This window comes from Sardina pilchardus, chromosome 22, assembly GCF_963854185.1.
Source record: "Sardina pilchardus chromosome 22, fSarPil1.1, whole genome shotgun sequence".
NCBI classification, from domain to species: Eukaryota; Metazoa; Chordata; class Actinopteri; order Clupeiformes; family Clupeidae; genus Sardina; species Sardina pilchardus.
The window spans coordinates 922379-940621 of NC_085015.1; the positions used below are offsets into that span (position 1 = coordinate 922379).

The 18243-nt window shown below is 46.1% G+C and overlaps 1 protein-coding gene across 1 annotated transcript in view; it reads right to left on the minus strand.

Moving 5' to 3' along the window:
- Positions 1-1105: 1105 nt before the first annotated feature.
- LOC134070364 (prostasin-like) overlaps positions 1106-18243 on the minus strand; it is an 18929-nt gene continuing 1791 nt past the window's right edge. Inside the window, exons 2-10 of the mRNA XM_062526699.1 lie at positions 11385-11405; positions 11022-11190; positions 10245-10513; positions 9652-9803; positions 9257-9548; positions 5065-5239; positions 3756-4006; positions 3290-3390; positions 1106-3045 (exon numbers count right to left, since the gene is read on the minus strand). Coding sequence (XP_062382683.1) covers positions 2725-3045; positions 3290-3390; positions 3756-4006; positions 5065-5239; positions 9257-9548; positions 9652-9803; positions 10245-10513; positions 11022-11190; positions 11385-11405 — 1751 coding nt within the window. The 3' untranslated portion in view covers positions 1106-2724. The remainder of the gene's footprint in view (positions 3046-3289; positions 3391-3755; positions 4007-5064; positions 5240-9256; positions 9549-9651; positions 9804-10244; positions 10514-11021; positions 11191-11384; positions 11406-18243) is intronic.

Sequence of the window (18243 nt, forward strand, 5' to 3'; positions counted from 1 at the left end):
CCATTTTCCAGAAATACATCATTTCCGGTGCCGTTTTCCCTGCGTTTTCCTCATGCTGATCGGTGGCTGTTCCACTCTCAGCTCATGCACAAGCTTAGTGTGGGCGCGAGCTCTCCTTCTGTACCTTACGTCAATCGGTAACCTGGCACTTAATTGGCTAAGTAAAACGGCACCGGAAACAAGCCCCTTGAAACGCCATGTTGAAGCCTGAAAAAATCGTTCAATTTTGGCAATTTTCACTAGCCTAGCATTCGCATTGAAATGAATGGGGGCGGGACTTGTTCACTTTCTCCAGTTTTTATAATACCTCCATGCATAGCTCATCATTGTCTTGCTTTCCCCCCTGCTCTGTGATTGGTCCCCTATCTTTGGCAAAAATTAGGGCGGTAGTTTCCAGGCTGCCTTGGCAGCGTAAATCAAATCGTGTGCAAGGCAGCATGGGAACACCCAGGCTAGGATACGCCTTTTCCACCGACAGAGAACCGGCTCCGTTCCCGTTCGCGAACCAACATTTGAACCGTTCGTCGCGTTTCCACCAAGCAAAAGCTCGTTCGGCACGTGGCACCTGGCTGATACGATAGCACCTGGCTGATACGATAGCACCACGGTTTCCTGCTATGCGGTTCAAAGACTTTCGAATGGCATCAGTTCATCACAGGTTCGCTTTCGGTGGAAAACCGCCTGGAGTTTCCTGCTATTTAATACAAAATGCAAAAAAATTGAGCTCTGGAAAAAAAAAGTATTGTGAGGTTCTATATGTTTGTTGAAACAATGCCAAGAGAAACATGTACTGTATGTAAAGAGTTTTTTCTCTTTCCTCTTTTTTGGTGAAGTAGCATATCAAGATGTTGAAAAGAAACCAACATAACTGAAGTCTCTGGGATTTAGAGAGATGGAGTTCTCATAAATCTACAATTCTCAAATCATACGCAACTTTCACAAAGTACTGCATGGAGTACATATCTAGATTAATCTGGTAGAAAAATATCAATACAAAAATGTCCCAAGTAGAGATAGATTCTACGAGAAAAGCACTATATGTTCAACTGAGAAAAGCGCCAACAGACCATTTTAGGTGTCTATTATCATAACCACAAAAACCGGACACCAGTACAATTTTTAATTGCTATAAAAAGACATAAAACCATTACCTTTTATTACCCCATACCATTAGAGATCATGATATACTGTATATTCAACAGAAACTCAAAACCATTGTCATATCCCATTAGAGATTAGAATTGCTCCGTAATCCAGCAGCACATGGTGGACCTCAGCATGCAGTCCTGTGCTTCAGAAGAGAGACATCGTTGTGCTTCAAGTATTGGAAATGGCCACCTCACTTACAAAGAACATCACAATCACAGTCAACAGCACAGACAACAATGGCCTTTTCATCTAAAACTAACCGCTACATACATTTGAACGTTTTCATTGCTATGAATAACAACTATTAGTTTAAGGCGGGGATCACATTAGCCAGCGGCAAGCGTAACGCAACGCTCAGACCATAATAATACATCCAAAACATTCTATCTCGTTGCTAAGTTCAATATTTGCTGCTACGTTGTTAGACGAATCTTATTGGTCAAAATACCTAAACATTCTAAAACTGATTGTGATGTGCCGAGCGTTGCGCTTCAAAGTTGAACCAAGTCCAACTCCCAGTTTGCTCAATGCTAGCGTTACGCCAGCGTTGTCACTGTTCCGCTGCCGAACCATAGAGAACAATAGGAAACCTGCCGATTGCCGCTGGCTAGTGTGATCCCCGCCTAAAGTGCAGACATCAAATCAAAGGACATGTGGTCCCTTCCAGTGCAGAGGGACAGTCCCTTCCAGAACTCATGTCCAGTTACTCCAATGAGCTGCCAGCGCTTGATTCACAACGTTGATCCCTGAGAGTGCATGGCCTGCATGTGTCGTGTTCAAATGTAAATGCTCTTTGGTGGGATTTGGATGCTGCTGGTTCCAGACTGCAGTTGGGTCTGCTGGTTCCTCATGTTAGAGATGGCTGATGGTTCCAGACTGCAATTGGGTCTGCTGGTTCTTCATGTTAGAGATGGTTCCAGACTGCAGTTGGGTCTGCTGGTCCCTCATGTTAGAGATGGCTGATGGTTCCAGACTGCAGTTGGGTCTGCTGGTTCCTCATGTTAGAGATGGCTGATGGTTCCAGACTGCAGTTGGGTCTGCTGGTTCCTCATGTTCGAGATGGCTGATGGTTCCAGACTGCAGTTGTGTGGTTGTGCAGTTGTGCAGAAGTGTGTCCATCAAGTGCAAGTAACGGTGTCTGATCTCCCCCCCCCCCCCCCCCCTTAGGGCACAACCTTTGACCTCTTATCAGTGGGACGACACTTCACCTTCAAGCAGCTGAGCAACGACAGAAGAAAAAGAGCTGAAAGGAGAAGTATTAAACGACGCAGTTTAAGGCATCAATACAAGAATCAATTATCGACTACAGTGTTCTGTCCTCACACAGAAGAGGGCGTTATGACAAGACAAAGACCCACAACTAAGCCACAGTGCTGTTGTTGTTGTTGTTGTTGTTGTTGTTGTTGTTGTTGATGTTGCTGTTGTTGTTGTTGTTGCTGCTGTTGTTGATGTTGCTGTTGTTATTGTTGTTGTTGTTGTTGCTGTTGTTGTTGTTATTGCTGTTGTTGTTGTTTTAAACCAGGTGGTGTAGGTGCAGCAGTGGATTGTGGGTAGTCGTGACCTTTGACCTGAGGGCTAATGCTGGGAGGCCAGCAGAGGGGTGAGTGTGAGGAGGAGGAGGGAGAGGAGGGGGAGGGCCATGCACGAGTGCTGCCCCCTGCTGGAGGCCGTGGCAGTTGACGGGAAGGAGAAACTGGACAGGAAGCTGCTGAAGTGAGACGTTCGAGTAAAGACCTGTGGGGTGGCGCGATCTGATTGGTCCAGGGCTCTGGAGGTGGAGTTTGATGAGGAGGAGGAGTTAGATGAGGAGGAGGAGGAGTTTGAGGTGACGGTGAGCACCGAGAGCTGGAGCCATGAACTCCCCTGTTTACACATGAGAGGACCGCCCATATCACCCTGGCAACAGAGCAAGATTCCATTACATGTGAGAACTCAAAACAAATACATACATAATGCACTCACACACACACAGCTATGCTGCTGTGAAGCTATGAAGAGTGTTTGAGGGAGAGAGAGGAGAAGTGTGTGTGTGTGTGTGTGTGTGTGTGTGCTTTTCCTCACCTGTTGTAACTGAACAGTGTTGAGAGAGAGAGGAGAAGTGTGTGTGTGTGTGTGTGTGTGTGTGTGTGCTTTTCCTCACCTGTTGTAACTGAACAGTGTTGGTGCAGATGTCATCAGTAGAGGAGGATGCGTTGCCACAGGCAACCACTGATGTCTGCACCTCCTGAAGAGGCTGTTCACCTGGAAAAGGGGAGAGAGAGAGAGAAAGAGAGAAAGAGAGAGAGAGGGATGAGGTAGAGAGAGAGAGGGATGAGGTAGAGAGAAGGAGAGAGAGAGAGAGAGAGAGTGATGAGGTAGAGGGGGGGAGAGAGTGATGAGAAATAGAGGGAGGAGAGGGGTGAGGAAGAAAGAGGGGGAGGAGAGAGAGAGAGAGAGTGATGAGGTAGAGAGAAGGAGAGAGAAAGAGAGAGAGTGATGAGGTAGAGAGAGAGAGTAGGAGAGAGAAAGAGAGGGAGAGATCATACATGCATTCATGTTGTCTTATTGTCTCAACTTCTAAATATACACACCCACACACACACACACACACACACACACACACTAACCTGTGGTGTTGCCCCAGCCTGCAACCCAGCAGGTGGTTCCCGTGGCGATAGTGGCCCCGCCCTGCTCCAGGCAGATTGGCTGGATGAAGTTGGAGAGGGCGGGCTTACTGGACAGCGTCAGCATGGCTACGTTATCGCCTGATAGGCTGCTCAGCGTGATGTTTGCCACGCCCACTGACACCTCATTGGGGTTGGAGCCATTCTGGCTCTGGCGGCCCAGAAACACCGTCCAATTGGAGGCTACAGGGGAACTGGGGGAGGAGTTAAAGAGAAACTTAATCATACTACACTGTATCACAATCATAACTTGGGGGTCATAGTCACATAAATATTATGTATGGGATAATCAACGATGCGCCGTGCGTTTATAAGAAAATAATGCACGTTCGAATTGGTAATAAGGTGGCCTTTACACTTCGATAAGTGCATTATTTTCCTATAAACGCACGGCACGGAGTTGATTATATGTTTTAATCGCTGGAACTGTATTGTTAATAGAACTACTTTTCCCAGACACATTTCAACTAATTTCTCAAACTGTGGTCACTAGTTCTAAATGGATGGTTATGGATGGTTCAATGGCCAGAAGCCAGTCGTTAGTTCTAAATCTCCCGTTGTCAAGCTGGCATATCCCAGGATTCTAATGAACGTTAACTTTGAAAGATTGCTATTTTTCTTAGCCTACTGCCACCCAACTAGCTAAAAGCCACCTCCGTCATATGCTAAATGTTACTATGATCTGAACGTCTGTATTTTACAGCTTGTACCTGACAGTGCATTTAAACTTCACAACGAGTTTGGCGAATTAATATGCAAGTGTGATACGGTCAAAAACAATGGAACTACTTCATAGCCGTGCGTATATCGAAAGTTAATGCACACCCTTATAGAACGCAGGACAATGGGGAATTCAACCAAGCAGTGGTATAATTTAGAAGAGATTCAACTTTATTGTCATTGTGCAGAGTGCAAGTACAAAGACAACGCAACGTAGTACAGCTCTGAGGCCCCGGATTCCTGATGGGAGTTCTGATTCCTGATGGGAGTTCTGATTCCTTATGGGAGTTCTGATTCCTTATTGGATTTAGATTCCTTATGATTCCAGATGGGAGTGAGTAAACTCCCATCAAAAAAAGTGAGTAAATCCCTGAGTAAACTCCCAATGGCGTCTGTGTAACTCCAAATGGCGTCTGCGTAACTCCAAACCTTTTTTTAAATTTTAGATTGTGTATTGTTTAATCTCTCAAAATTAGGGCTTGAGAGAGTATGAGTGTGTGTGTGTGTGTGTGTGTGTAGGGGACACTCCTACCTAGAGAAGCAGTTGGCTGATGTGAGCACGAGGTCCTCCCCGACCAGAGTTCCTCCACACACGTGCGCCCCGCTTTCATTACTGTGCAGACTCGCCATCCAGGGCCACAACCCCGCCGCCACATCTGACCCACCAATCAGACGCGAGTTCAGAGCCGCCTGTCCACACACCACCGCTAGGGTGACACACAGAGAAAGAAAGAGAGAGAGATGGGAAGGATGAGAGGGAGAGAAAGAAGAGTATTAATTACAAGCTTTGGTTTGGTAAACAAAGAATACTTCTGAGCTCATGTAGGTTGTGATTAGGGATGCAACGGTACAGTTTTGCCACGGTTCGGTTTGTATCACGGTTTTTGGGCCACGGTAACGGTTCGGTTTCAATATATCAATATTATCTTGGCTCTAGCATACAGGAGGCTATATTTGCCTTTTCTATTTCAAATCAACAATGTGCTTCTACTTACACTTGCAGAGAAAATATTAAATGCATAGCCTGACACAGATGAAGCAGAATCACAAAAATGTATTAAAAGAAAAGAACACCATCATTGCCTTCTGTCATAAACAGGCAATGTTATCCATAGTGCAGTGCAGCATAAAGTAATGTGTAGTTATTTATTTAATAAACTCACTGTTCTTCACACATTTAAAGAAAATACTTAACTGTTATACACCCTCAAAAAAGTAGTGAACAATTCTGAAAATCTTCTCAAAATAATTGGTGAGGTAGTATTATGTGTAGTTTCAAATGGATATTTGATTTGGGAGTGCCTGCCCTGTCCTCTTTTATGAACGTAAAAAATGTAGGCTAAACATAGACAAAAGTGCAGTGCCGCATTAAAAATATTAGAACAATGAAATGAACATTATTGCAACCTGTTGTCAGGGGGGGCAATATTCCGAGAAGAAAGTGGCAAATTTGCCACTTCACACAGTGTTTCCCCTGTGTCTCCTGTCGTGTGTGTGTGTGTGTGTGTGTGCGTGTGTGTGCGAGAGAGTTGTGTGATTGACGAGTGGACGAGCGATTGACTGATTTAGCAGTGAGTTTATTGTTTTTCGAGTGGACACCTCCCGCTGCCCGTAGCCTAGCATGTACAACGTCAGGAAAATAAATGACCCGAGTTTGGAATGACATGTCAGCCTCCCCATCTCCTATAACCTCCCATCCCTACAATATTTTCCAGTAAACTATCAAAAAGAGAATACACTCAGCTGTGTCGGCGTCACGCTTTCTTAGGCTACTCTAGCGAGCAATCAACGCAGGGCAGAAACCACCGGTTACACTGTTACACACAGACTTTATAATGTGGCAAATTTTCGACCTTCTAAAGTGGCAAATTTGCGTCTTTACAAAGTATATATACGTGGCCCTAATACGCCGTCGTATTCGTTATGTCTTTGGGAATTATAGGAATATTGTTGTCGAAAGGCTGCAGCAATGGATGGTTGGGTTTTCGGTGGCAAACTAACTCTCCGTGCTGCTCCACTTAAGGTTACAGCCGGGTGATGAAGGCGCAAGTGGGCCGACATGTTGGATGTGTTACCTTTATTAGGTGATCGTTGTGAAGCAGTGCTTGCAATGCACACTGTGCTTTGTTTACTGACGGTCTTTTTGCCTTGTTCGTGGGCTACTTCAAATGTCGCCATGATCATGCAGCCGCCGGTAAAGTTTGTTTCTTCTCACATGACTCCTTCATTTGCATTTCAACGCGCTTATTGGCTCTTGGGAAATTCAGTAAAATTCTGATTGGTTGTTGCAAGGTTGACGAGAGGCAAGCTGAACAGTCAGAGAAAACGCATCCCCCGGGTCCTAAGCACTCCTCTCTATCGCTCCCAGGCTACGCGCGCGCAATAACCTTGTATTAAATAAAAAGTTTAATGTCGCGTATACCGAAATATTGCGGTTTAGGTGAGTCTATTGAACCGAACAGGCCAAACCGAACGGTTCAATAAATTATTGAAAACCGTTGCATCCCTAGTTGTGATCTAGTTTGACCAGACCTGACTGTAGTAAACAGGGTATAAACCAGCTCATGCTGTGGTCTAGTTTGACCAGACCTGACTGTAGTAAACAGGGTCTAAACCAGCTCATGCTGTGGTCTAGTTTGACCAGACCTGACTGTAGTAAACAGGGTCTAAACCAGCTCATGCTGTGGTCTAGTTTGACCAGACCTGACTGTAGTAAACAGGGTCTAAACCAGCTCATGCTGTGGTCTAGTTTGACCAGACCTGACTGTAGTAAACAGGGTCTAAACGTCTCTCTTTAGCACCCCTGCTGGCCATTTTTCACCTCAGAAATGGACCTGGTGGTACGTTTGGCTAAGACAATATTCCCATGGGTTAGAGGTGGTGGTAGTGTGTTGGAGTAATGGTGTGTTGGGGTGGTTGTGTGTTGAGGTGGTGGTGTGCTGGTGTGTTGGAGTGGTGGTGTGTTGGGTAATGGTGGAGTGGTAGAGTGTTGGAGTGGTAGTGTGTTGGGGTGGTGGTGTGTTGGGGTGGTGGTGTGTTGGTGTGGTAGTGTGTTGGTGTGGTAGTGTGTTGGTGTCTTGGGGTGGTGGTGTGTTGGGGTGGTAGAGTGTTGGAGTGGTAGTGTGTTGGGGTGTTGGGGTGGTGGTGTGTTGGGGTGGTGGTGTGTTGGTGTGGTATTGTGTTGGTGTGGTAGAGTGTTGAGGTGGTGGTGTGTTGGGGTGGTGGTGTGTTGGGGTGGTAGTGTGTTGGTGTGTTGGGGTGGTGGTGTGTTGGGGTGGTGGTGTGTTGGTGTGGTAGTGTGTTGGTGTGGTAGTGTGTTGGTGTGTTGGGGTGGTAGTGTGTTGGGGTGGTGGTGTGTTGGGATGGTAGAGTGTTGAGGTGGTAGAGTGTTGGAGTGGTAGTGTGTTGGGGTGTTGGGGTGGTGGTGTGTTGGTGTGGTATTGTGTTGGTGTGGTAGAGTGTTGAGGTGGTGGTGTGTTGGGGTGGTGGTGTGTTGGGGTGGTAGTGTGTTGGTGTGTTGGGGTGGTGGTGTGTTGGGGTGGTAGTGTGTTGGGGTGGTGGTGTGTTGGTGTGTTGGGGTGGTAGATTGTTGGGGTGGTAGTGTGTTGGGATGGTAGATTGTTGGGGTGGTAGAGTGTTGAGGTGGTAGTGTGTTGGGGTGGTAGTGTGTTGGTGTGTTGGGGTGGTGGTGTGTTGGGGTGGTAGATTGTTGGGGTGGTAGTGTGTTGGGGTGGTAGATTGTTGGGGTGGTAGAGTGTTGAGGTGGTAGTGTGTTGGGGTGGTAGTGTGTTGGTGTGGTAGAGTGTTGGGGTGGTAGAGTGTTGGGGTGGTAGAGTTTTGGGGTGGTAGAGTGTTGAGGTGGTAGTGTGTTGGTGTGGTGGTGTGTTGGGGTGGTATTGTGTTGGTGTGGTGGTGTGTTGGGGTGGTAGTGTGTTGGTGTGTTAGGGTGGTAGTGTGTTGCTGTGGTGGTGTGTTGGGGTGTTAGAGTGTTGGGGTGGTAGAGTGTTGGGGTGGTAGAGTGTTGAGGTGGTAGAGTGTTGGGGTGGTAGAGTGTTGGGGTGTTAGAGTGTTGAGGTGGTAGAGTGTCAGGGTGGTAGAGTGTTGGGGTGTTAGAGTGTTGAGGTGGTAGAGTGTTGGGGTGTTAGAGTGTTGAGGTGGTAGAGTGTTGGTGTGTTAGAGTGTTGAGGTGGTAGAGTGTTGGTGTGTTAGAGTGTTGAGGTGGTAGAGTGTTGGGGTGGTAGAGTGTTGGGGTGTTAGAGTGTTGAGGTGGTAGAGTGTTGGGGTGTTAGAGTGTTGGGGTGGTAGAGTGTTGGGGTGGTAGAGTGTTGGGTTGATGGCGTTACTCACGTGCCACTGTGGTGGGTGTGATGGTGGCATGACTTACGTGGTGTGGTAGTTGTGGGTATGGTGGTGATGGTTGTGGTTGTGGTTGGTGTAAGGGTTGTATGGTGGTGGGTGGCATGACTTACGTGGTGTAGTAGTTGTGGGTGCGATGGTTGTGGTGGTGGTTGTGGTTGGTGTAAGGGTTGTATGGCAGTGGGTGGCATGACTTACGTGGTGTGGTAGTTGTGGGTATGGTGGTTGTGGTGGTGGTTGTGGTTGGTGTAAGGGTTGTATGGTGGTGGGTGGCATGACTTACGTGGTGTAGTAGTTGTGGGTGCGATGGTTGTGGTGGTGGTTGTGGTTGGTGTAAGGGTTGTATGGCAGTGGGTGGCATGACTTACGTGGTGTGGTAGTTGTGGGTATGGTGGTGGTGGTGGTGGTGGTTGTGGTGGTGGTGACGGGTGGCAGACCAGCACAGGTGGCACTCAGGTCCGAGTCGGTCCCACTGGAGGTGAAGGTGACGAATCCCGGCTGGTTGCTGGTGATCTGGGAGTTGATCCAGCTCTGGTACTCTGACACGCGCGCATACACCCCCGGGAACTCCGCCAGAGCACAGCCGATACCGAAACTCACCACGCCGGACTGGACCCACACAGAGCCCTGCTTACTCACCAATGGACCACCTGAGTCTCCCTGGAAACGGGTCAGAAAAGACTAGAGTTACCATCCGATAGTCCCAAAAACCCAGTTACAGGTCACATGATCACCTGATACAGGTAAACAGTCACATGATCACCTGACAGGAGTCCTTGCCACCTTCGTCCGTCCCGGAACAGATCATGTTGTCAGTGATGCCGATGTCCCGCACGCTGTACTTGCAGAAGCAGTTCCTGTTTCCCACATAGGGCACCTCCACTTCCTGTAGCGTCTGGGGTGAGGGGAGGGGCACTAAGAGAGATCACAGCCAATCACAACGTGTCTTACTATAAAACATGTGGCATTTCACAAGAATAGAGATGCTAAAGCATTGTGGTAGCAAACAGTATGGCCTCCTTTCAACCGTCTCTCCTCGGTCCTTGGTCCTCCAGCTCGCTCCCTGAAAATTGGTTGAAAGACTATTCAAGCGTACGGAGTCATTTGAACTGTGCCCATTGATCACGCCTCTAGTGCAGTAGAAACAAAGCGCAGCCTCCCCATACTAATGTTCAATCTTAAAAGATTGAGCTTAGTATGGTGATAGCCAGGCTATGTTTAGCTGTCAATCGTGGGATACCCTCAAGCCTTGGACAAGCCCGTCACACAGCTCTCCGTGCTCCCGAGGAAGGTGTGAGTGTGTGTGTGTGTGTGTGTGTGTGTGTTGAGTGTGTGTGTGTACATGTGTGTGCTCACCCCCTGATCTAATCGTGCCCCAGCCTGTCACAAAGCTGTCAGTGCCCCTGTTGAAGGTGCTGCCGGCTGCTGCAAGGCAGACGGGGCGGATGAAGTCAGTGAAGGTGACGGAGGAGGACAGCTGGAGGAGGGCGATGTCGTTATCGCTGGTTTGGTCGTCGTAATCAGGATGTCTGATGATCTGACTGACGGTCCTGGAGACCTCGTTGGCGTTGCTGCCCTCCTGAGTCTGCCGTCCGAGGTAGACGACCAGGCCGGAGGGGTTGGTGCTACAGAAGGGGAAGAAGAGGCGTCCACCAGTAAACAACTCATATCATAAATATAAACACACATAAAGGTAAACATAAACAACTCATCATACATATAAACACACATAAACGTACACATAAGCAACTCATCATGCATCATACATGTCTACCAGTAAGCAACTCACAACAAGAACACAAACACTATTCACTTATCTCCACCTTTAACCATTTCACATTTTCACACGTTCTGCTCGTGTTAATCTAGAACACGTTCTGCTCGTGTTCATCTAGAACACGTTCTGCTAGTGTTCATCTAGAAGATCAGCACACACACGCGTTCTGCTCGTGTTCATCTAGAAGATCAGCACACACACACACACACGTTCTGCTCGTGTTCATGTCTGTGTTTACATTTCTTAGCAGACGCTCCAGTCTAAACTTAGAGCGAATTACAATGACGTCTCTAAACATGAACAGGTGTCAGGCACCCATGCCTCTTTGTCACTCACACACACACACACACACTCACCTGGGAAAGCAGTGGGCGGCGGTCAGAACCCAGCCGCTGTTGATGAGGGACCCTCCGCAGAAGTGGCCTCCGCTGTGCAGACTGACCTGCCATGGCCACGCCCCCTCCGGTGCGTTTTCTCCGCCCACAATGCGAGTGTTACGTGTGTTAAGAGGAGCCTGACCACACACTGGACACAAGGAGAGGAATCACTCAGTGTTGGTGTGTGTGTGGGTGTGTTAGTGTGTGTGTGTGTATGTGGAGGGGGGGGGATCCACATACTGGACAGAAGGAGAGGAATCACACAGTGTTGGTGTGTGTGTGTGTGTGTGTGTATGTGTGTGTGTGTGTGTGTGTGTGTGGGGGGGGGGGTGTTTAACTCACCATTCAGCTGTGAGAGGGATCCTGAAAGACAAAGAGATCAGAATCAGCCAATCAAACAACATTACTCTCAGAATCAGCCAATCAAACAACCTTAAACTCAGAATCAGCCAATCAAACAACAGTACACTCAGAATCATCCACCAGATAGATAGATAGATAGAGACACTATATTGCAGTATTGGGTCACCTGCCTTGACCCCCCTAATGACTTAAGTGACATCCCATTCTTAATCCATAGGGCTTAATATGACGTTGGTCCACCCTTGGCAGCTTTGACTTTTCTGGGAAGGCTTTCCACAAGGTTTAGAAGTGTGTTTATAGTTTTTTTGCCCATTCTTCTAGAAGCACATTTGTGAGGTCACACACTGATGTTGGGCGAGGAGACTGGCTCTCAGTTTCCACTCTAATTCATCCCAAAGGGGTTGAGGTCAGCACTCTGTGCAGGCAAGCTCATCCACACCAAACTCTGAGATCCATGTCTTTATGGACCTTCCTTTGTGCACTGGAGCACAGTCATGTTGGGATAGGACGTGGCTATCCAAACTGTTTCACAAAGTTGGGAGCATGGAATTGTCTGAAAAATCTATTGGTTAATAATGTAGCATTCAGAGTTCCCTTCAGTGGAACTAAGAGGCCCAGCCCAGCTCGGGAATGGCCCCTTCCTGTTCCAACATGACTGTAGCCTAGAAATCTAGACGCCCCTAGCGGCAGCAAATGTAATTTGGCTGGCGGGGCAGTCTAGCAACGCTCCGTTGAGGCAGGGAGCTGAGAACCCCCAGCACCAGCGATCCAATCACAGGGCTTAACATAATGGTGACTGACATGCGACCAGAAGTTGCGACGGTAACGCATCCTGTTATTTGAAAACAAGAAGATGATTCGCTTAGCGTTATCCTATTGCGTGGAGAGGGAAGGTTACGCATCCTGCTACTTGAAAACAAGAAGATGATTCGTTTAGCGTTATCCTATTGCGGGGAGGGAATTTGAAAGACAACTGTTTATCCCACCCCTCCGATTGAGCCCTGTCTACGGTGAGTGTCCAGACCCTACATCTTGATGTGGGTCTGGCTCGTCAGGCTAACATGACTGTGCACCAGTGCACAAAGCAAGGTCCATAAAGACATGGATGACAGAGTCTGGAGTGGATGAACTTGACTGGCCTGCACAGAGTCCTGACCTCAACCCAACAGAACACTTTTGAGATGAATTAGAGCACAGACTGAGAGCCAGTCTCCTCATCCAACAGCAGTGTGTGACCTCACAAATGCACTTCTGGAAGAATGGTCAAAAATGCCCATAAACACACTCCTAAACCTTGTGGAAGGCCTTCCCAGAAGAGTTGAAGCTGTTATAGTGGAGAGTGGACCAACATAATATTAAACCCTAAGAATAGGATGTGACTGAAGTTCATATGGGGATCAAGACAGGTAACCCAATACTTTTGGCAATAGTAATAACTAGAAATGCAATTCCAAGGAATTACCAGTGCATGAAAATGCAAAAAAAGATAGATCATGTAGATATGGTAACTAAGGTGTAGCTAGGGTAAACATGGTGGTTGCATAGTTTACAGAGAGTTGATAGTGTGAAGGTAGACAGTTTAAAGCTGAAACATTCCAGTTCTAACTTAACTAATGATTCATGTTAAAATGTTGATTAGCTAACTTAGCTAATGATTTCTAGCTGTTGTGCTAAAAATGCTAATTATGCTAGCAATGCTAACTTTACTAACAATGCTAACCAGGTTGATTAGCTAACTTAACCGATGATTTCTAGCAGTAATGCTAAAAATGCTAACTATGCTAACAATGCTAGATTTGCTAACAATGCTAACCAGGTTGATTAGCTGACTTAGTTGATGATTTTGATTGCAGTTATGCTAAAAATGCTAGCTATGCTAACAATGTTAACCATGCTAACTAGATAACTTGCTAGTGAGGACTTTTATTTTGAAACATTTGTTGCTAGGGTATCCATGGTTAGCCTGACGACGTCATACTCAATTCTTATCAGAATATGAGTCTGAAACTGCTCCATTCAGCTGCGATTATGGGGCGTGATTCAACCGATACAGTGCAGGGGGATAGCTCTGCACTCATTGGATAGACCAAACCAAACAGAACAAGTTATTGGCTGTCAGTATCTGCGAAATCTAAGACAGAAATATGTAGCAGGGTAGGCTATGGAAAACATCCTCCTTCGTTTTTAAAAATAATTCCTTCAAACTGTATGCAATGAACAGCTGGGGAAGTGTGTCGTTAACCCAACGAGCAAACAGACATTTTTAAACAAACGGGAACAACATCACCCAAACATGCTGTTTTAACTGGGTGAAAGTGAAACTGAAGTTTTCCCACATATCCTCGTTGGTCTAAGTGTTCAGAAATAGTTGTGCGAATCCGTGATAAAACCTCCGTTTCAATAGCTAAGATAAACGAAAGGCCAAACTGCATGAACAAATTATGCATTCATAGCCATAGCGTTTCTGTTGCAATCAAAATCAACCTAAGCGAACATGGTCTCACACCCAACTCGTTGAACGAGGACGCATGCAGCCGTGAACGTCACTGCTGTTCATATGTCAATCATCACGTAAAGCCCGCCCTGTGAAATGTGATTGGCCCGAGCTGAAGTGTATCTCGAATAGTAGCAGCTGAACGGAGCAGTGCCAGACCGAAGTTCCCTGCAGAAAAAGAATGGAGGCGGGGCTAAACTTCGGTCTGGCATCCAGGCTAATCCATGGTGGCCACTATCAGGAAACAAGAAGTTACTGCAGTACAATCATGTTGGTTGCTATGGAAACGGTCATAAATGCTTAATTTTAATGGTTGCTATGTTGGTTGCTAGGTACATGGAGGTTTCATGTAGTTGACTGGAGGCATAGTTGATGATAACTGACAGTTGGAATGGTTGAACAGTTAAATAGTTGAGTAGTTTCAATGGTTAAATGATTTAATAGTATATTATTGCAGTGAGGACTTTTATTTTGAAACAGTTGTGGACAGAGGAAACAGTTATGTAGTCAGATATGTAGTCTTTAGAGAGATTGTATGCTTAAAGCCAGAGAAACTGACAGTTGATACAGGTGTAATCAATTTAACTGAGAGCCAGAGTGTATGCTTAAAGCCTGAGACGGAGTAAATAATTTAAAAGTTGAATGTAGATAGTCTAATTAATGTTGATAGACAGAGAGTTTAATGGATGTTGATAGACAGTTTAATGGGTGGATGAGTGAATGGTCTGAAGAAGATGAATGGATAGAAAGTTGGATGGAATGTGCCTTATATTCTTGTAGAATGGAGAGACACAGCTCTCTACTGAGAGTAGTGGATACAGATACAGGTGTAATCAATTTAACTGGCTAGTCTTAAGAGAGCCAGAGTATATGCTTAAAGCCTGAGACAGAGTAGATTGTTTAAAAGTTGAATGTAGATCGTCTAATTGATGTTGATAGGCAGACTGTTTAGAATGGGTGGATGAGTGAATGGTTTGAAGAAGATGAATGGATAGAAAGTTGGATGGAATTAGGAAGACTTATGGGTCATTCCACGGCAAATCAACCAGAGCCCATGCACTTGCGTCTCAAAAAAATCTGAAAAAAATACCATGTGTGCCTATGTTACCCAGGAGACACTCTGTAAAATGTTTTTGTGCTAAGATCAATACTTTTCAAGTAACAGCCAGTTTTACAGGGGGAGGGGGGTGTCAAATTTGTTCTACCTCTTTTTTTTGTCAAAGTTCACAAGCTCATTGCTCAAGAACTAGAATATGTAGGAGGCTCAAATTGTGCAGGCTGGTGCATAAATAGGAATAGTATGCAGTAAAATCACCACGAGTAGTCTGGATGATCCTGCATGGTCATAGCAGTCCCTCAAAGTTGATCAAAATGTTATTGGAGTTCTTGGCTGGGCTCTGTTTAGGCTTACAGAAGACATATTTTTACTCAACATAGGCTCTTGATTTTTTTTCTCTTATTGAGATCTGTAGAAACACTTTCCGAAAAAGCAATGAAGAGAAAAGAAAATCCATCAGGGACTGAACAGCAGACCTCACAAGTTTGAAAAATTATTTTGGATCTCATATTCAGAGCACCCTAACACCTTGTGGAAATATACAAAGATTTTTAAAATATTTTTTTCGTTAATCTGCATTACCTCTTCTTTTTAAAAACACCAATTTGACTTGTCTTACGCAAATCTTTCTTTTTCATTTTCCACCCTAAACATGGACAAAATGCACCATTGAGATCAATATGTTTTGTCCCCACCCGGCAATTTCAGTGATTCAGTGATTTTAGTGGCACCTAGTGGTTACTCTATACAAAACAAATCTCTCAATAGATCTCTATGGTGCATTTTGCCCTTGTTCAGGGTGGGAAATGAAAAAGAAAGATTTGCATAAGACAAGTCAAATTGTCCAAAGTGCGTGGGCTCTGGTTGATTTGGCGTGGAATGACCCTTATGTTAATACAGTTGTGCGCAGAGGATACAGGGGAACAGAAAATGTAGTCTCAAGACAGCCAGTGTATGTTTAAAGCCTGAGAGAGAGAGAGAGCTGCTGCAGGTGGGGCTGGCCACCTGGCATAAGATTCTAATTGCTTAACGACCCGATGTTGATGTCATAGAGGCCAATGTTAAGTCTATGGGGAAATGTTTAATAGTTTTTAATTTATAGTTTAAAAAGTATAAAAGTTACAAAGTTAAAAAATACAAAGCACACCTGTCCTAAGTAAGACCTACGTAACAAAGTTTGAATGAAGTTTCTACGTTAAACGGTTGAGACTGCATTAAAGGTGTTAGAAGAAGAAGTTTTATAAGAAGTTTTTATTTTTTCATGCACTGTAATAATTAATAGATACACATAGATAGATAGACAGAGAGATAGATAGATAGATATCCTCCAGATTTCCTCCAGGGAACAGGCGCGTCTTTAACACCAACACCACTGACCTGCTCCTGAACACCTCCCCCCTCCCCCACACACACACATTAACACCAACACCACTGACCTGATCCTGAACACCTCCCCCCCCCCCCCCCCCCCCCCCCCCCCCCACACACACACACACACACATTAACACCAACACCAGACCTGCTCCTGAACACCTCCCTCATTCAGTGGTGTAGTGTAGTCTTAGCCTGGCTAGCGCCTACCACTTCTCAAATGAGACGTGGTCTGGCAACCAGACGTTAATTTTCTCGTATTTGAAAAATGCCTAGATCCGTTCATTGGCCGCCACGGATGTCTATCAAATGCGCATAGCTCATCCACACCCAACTCGTCGAACGAGGACGCATGTCAAGCCCCCTGGCGTCAATATCGGAAGCCGAAGGTGCCCCCGCGCATTCATATGCAACGCGAAGGGCTGCCAATGACATCAGTGTAAATCCTTTGGCGTCGAATGTAGACGCAAGAAGGCAACGGAAACTTCTCGGATGTTCTGTGATTGGTTACCAACATCTGACCACCTGACTACCTCTCTCATTACAACACCATTGACCCTCTCCTACCCATTGTTGCATTTTGAAGTGAATCAGCCTTCATGGTATGCTGCCACACCTCGATACTCCATGTGTGTGTGTGTGTGTGTGTGTGTGTGTGTGTGTGTGTGTGTGTGTGTGTGTGTGTGTTGTGTGTGCTAGCACACCTCGCGTCCTCTCTCTTTGCTGTGGCTTCATTGAGGCCATAATGGCCATTTGTCTCTCTATGCTGCACATGCTGACAGCAGCCAGGAACAGCAACTCTCCTGATGGATGAGGTCACACACTACTAGCACACACACACACACACCCTCCCATCCACTCACCCCCCCCCCCCCACACGCACACACCCTCCAAATCACTCACCCCCCCCCCACACGCACACACCCTCCAAATCACTCACCCTCCCCCCCACACACACACCCTCCCAATCACTCAACCCCCCACACACACCCTCCCAATCACTCACCCCCCCACACACACACCCTCCCAGTCCCAATCCCCCCACACACACACACCCTCCCAATCAGCCCCCCCCACACACACACACTGGGTTGTCTGGCACTTCCTGAAACTTGTCTTGCTGCTCTCCGTGTTGAACACCTGCACATGAGGCGCCTTTGACAGGTGTGTGTGTGTGTGTGTGTGTGTGTGTGTGTGTGTGTGTGTGTGTGTGTGTGTGTGTGTGTGTGTGTGTGTGTGTGTGTGTGTGTGTATGTGTGTGTGTGTGTGTGAGGACCTATAAGGAGCCTTTGACAGGTAGCGGGCGGCAGGTGACTTTCGTCTCCTGGTTCAGTCACAGAAGTGGGGTTATATTTTGAGCATTGCCAGTGGTATAAAATAGCATGTTTTTTGATGCGCTAGCTTGCCTATCAATCAAAAGTTGATCAAAAGACCTCGTTGACCACCATGAATAGACCCTGGAGTGACATTTTAACCCTAGCATATAGTTATCCAACACACACACTTTATACCCAGGGGGCAAAACCCCCTTTTTAGGGAAATCAGACATGGGCTGCTGTAAAAGGTTGTCATACAAAAATAAAATCTAGGGTGTCCCAGGATCACAACCTGGGTGGCCAACCCGGTCAATAAGCTGCTGTTTGTGTGTTATCACCCTTTTTATGCCCCATTATAAGTCTATGGACGAATATAATGGGGTGAATAGGGTAAACATTTTAACAAATAGATATTCCCACAAAAATTCCTTAGATGATTACTCACTGTAAGATAATACTTTTTTGTATTGCAAGTTTTCTGAAATACTTTATACATTTATGTAGATGAACCATTATCAAATGAAATATGCACGAATTTGCATACATTTATAGCCTTGGGCTTGGGGGGCTTAAAGTGCACCTCTATCAACCAAACAAACA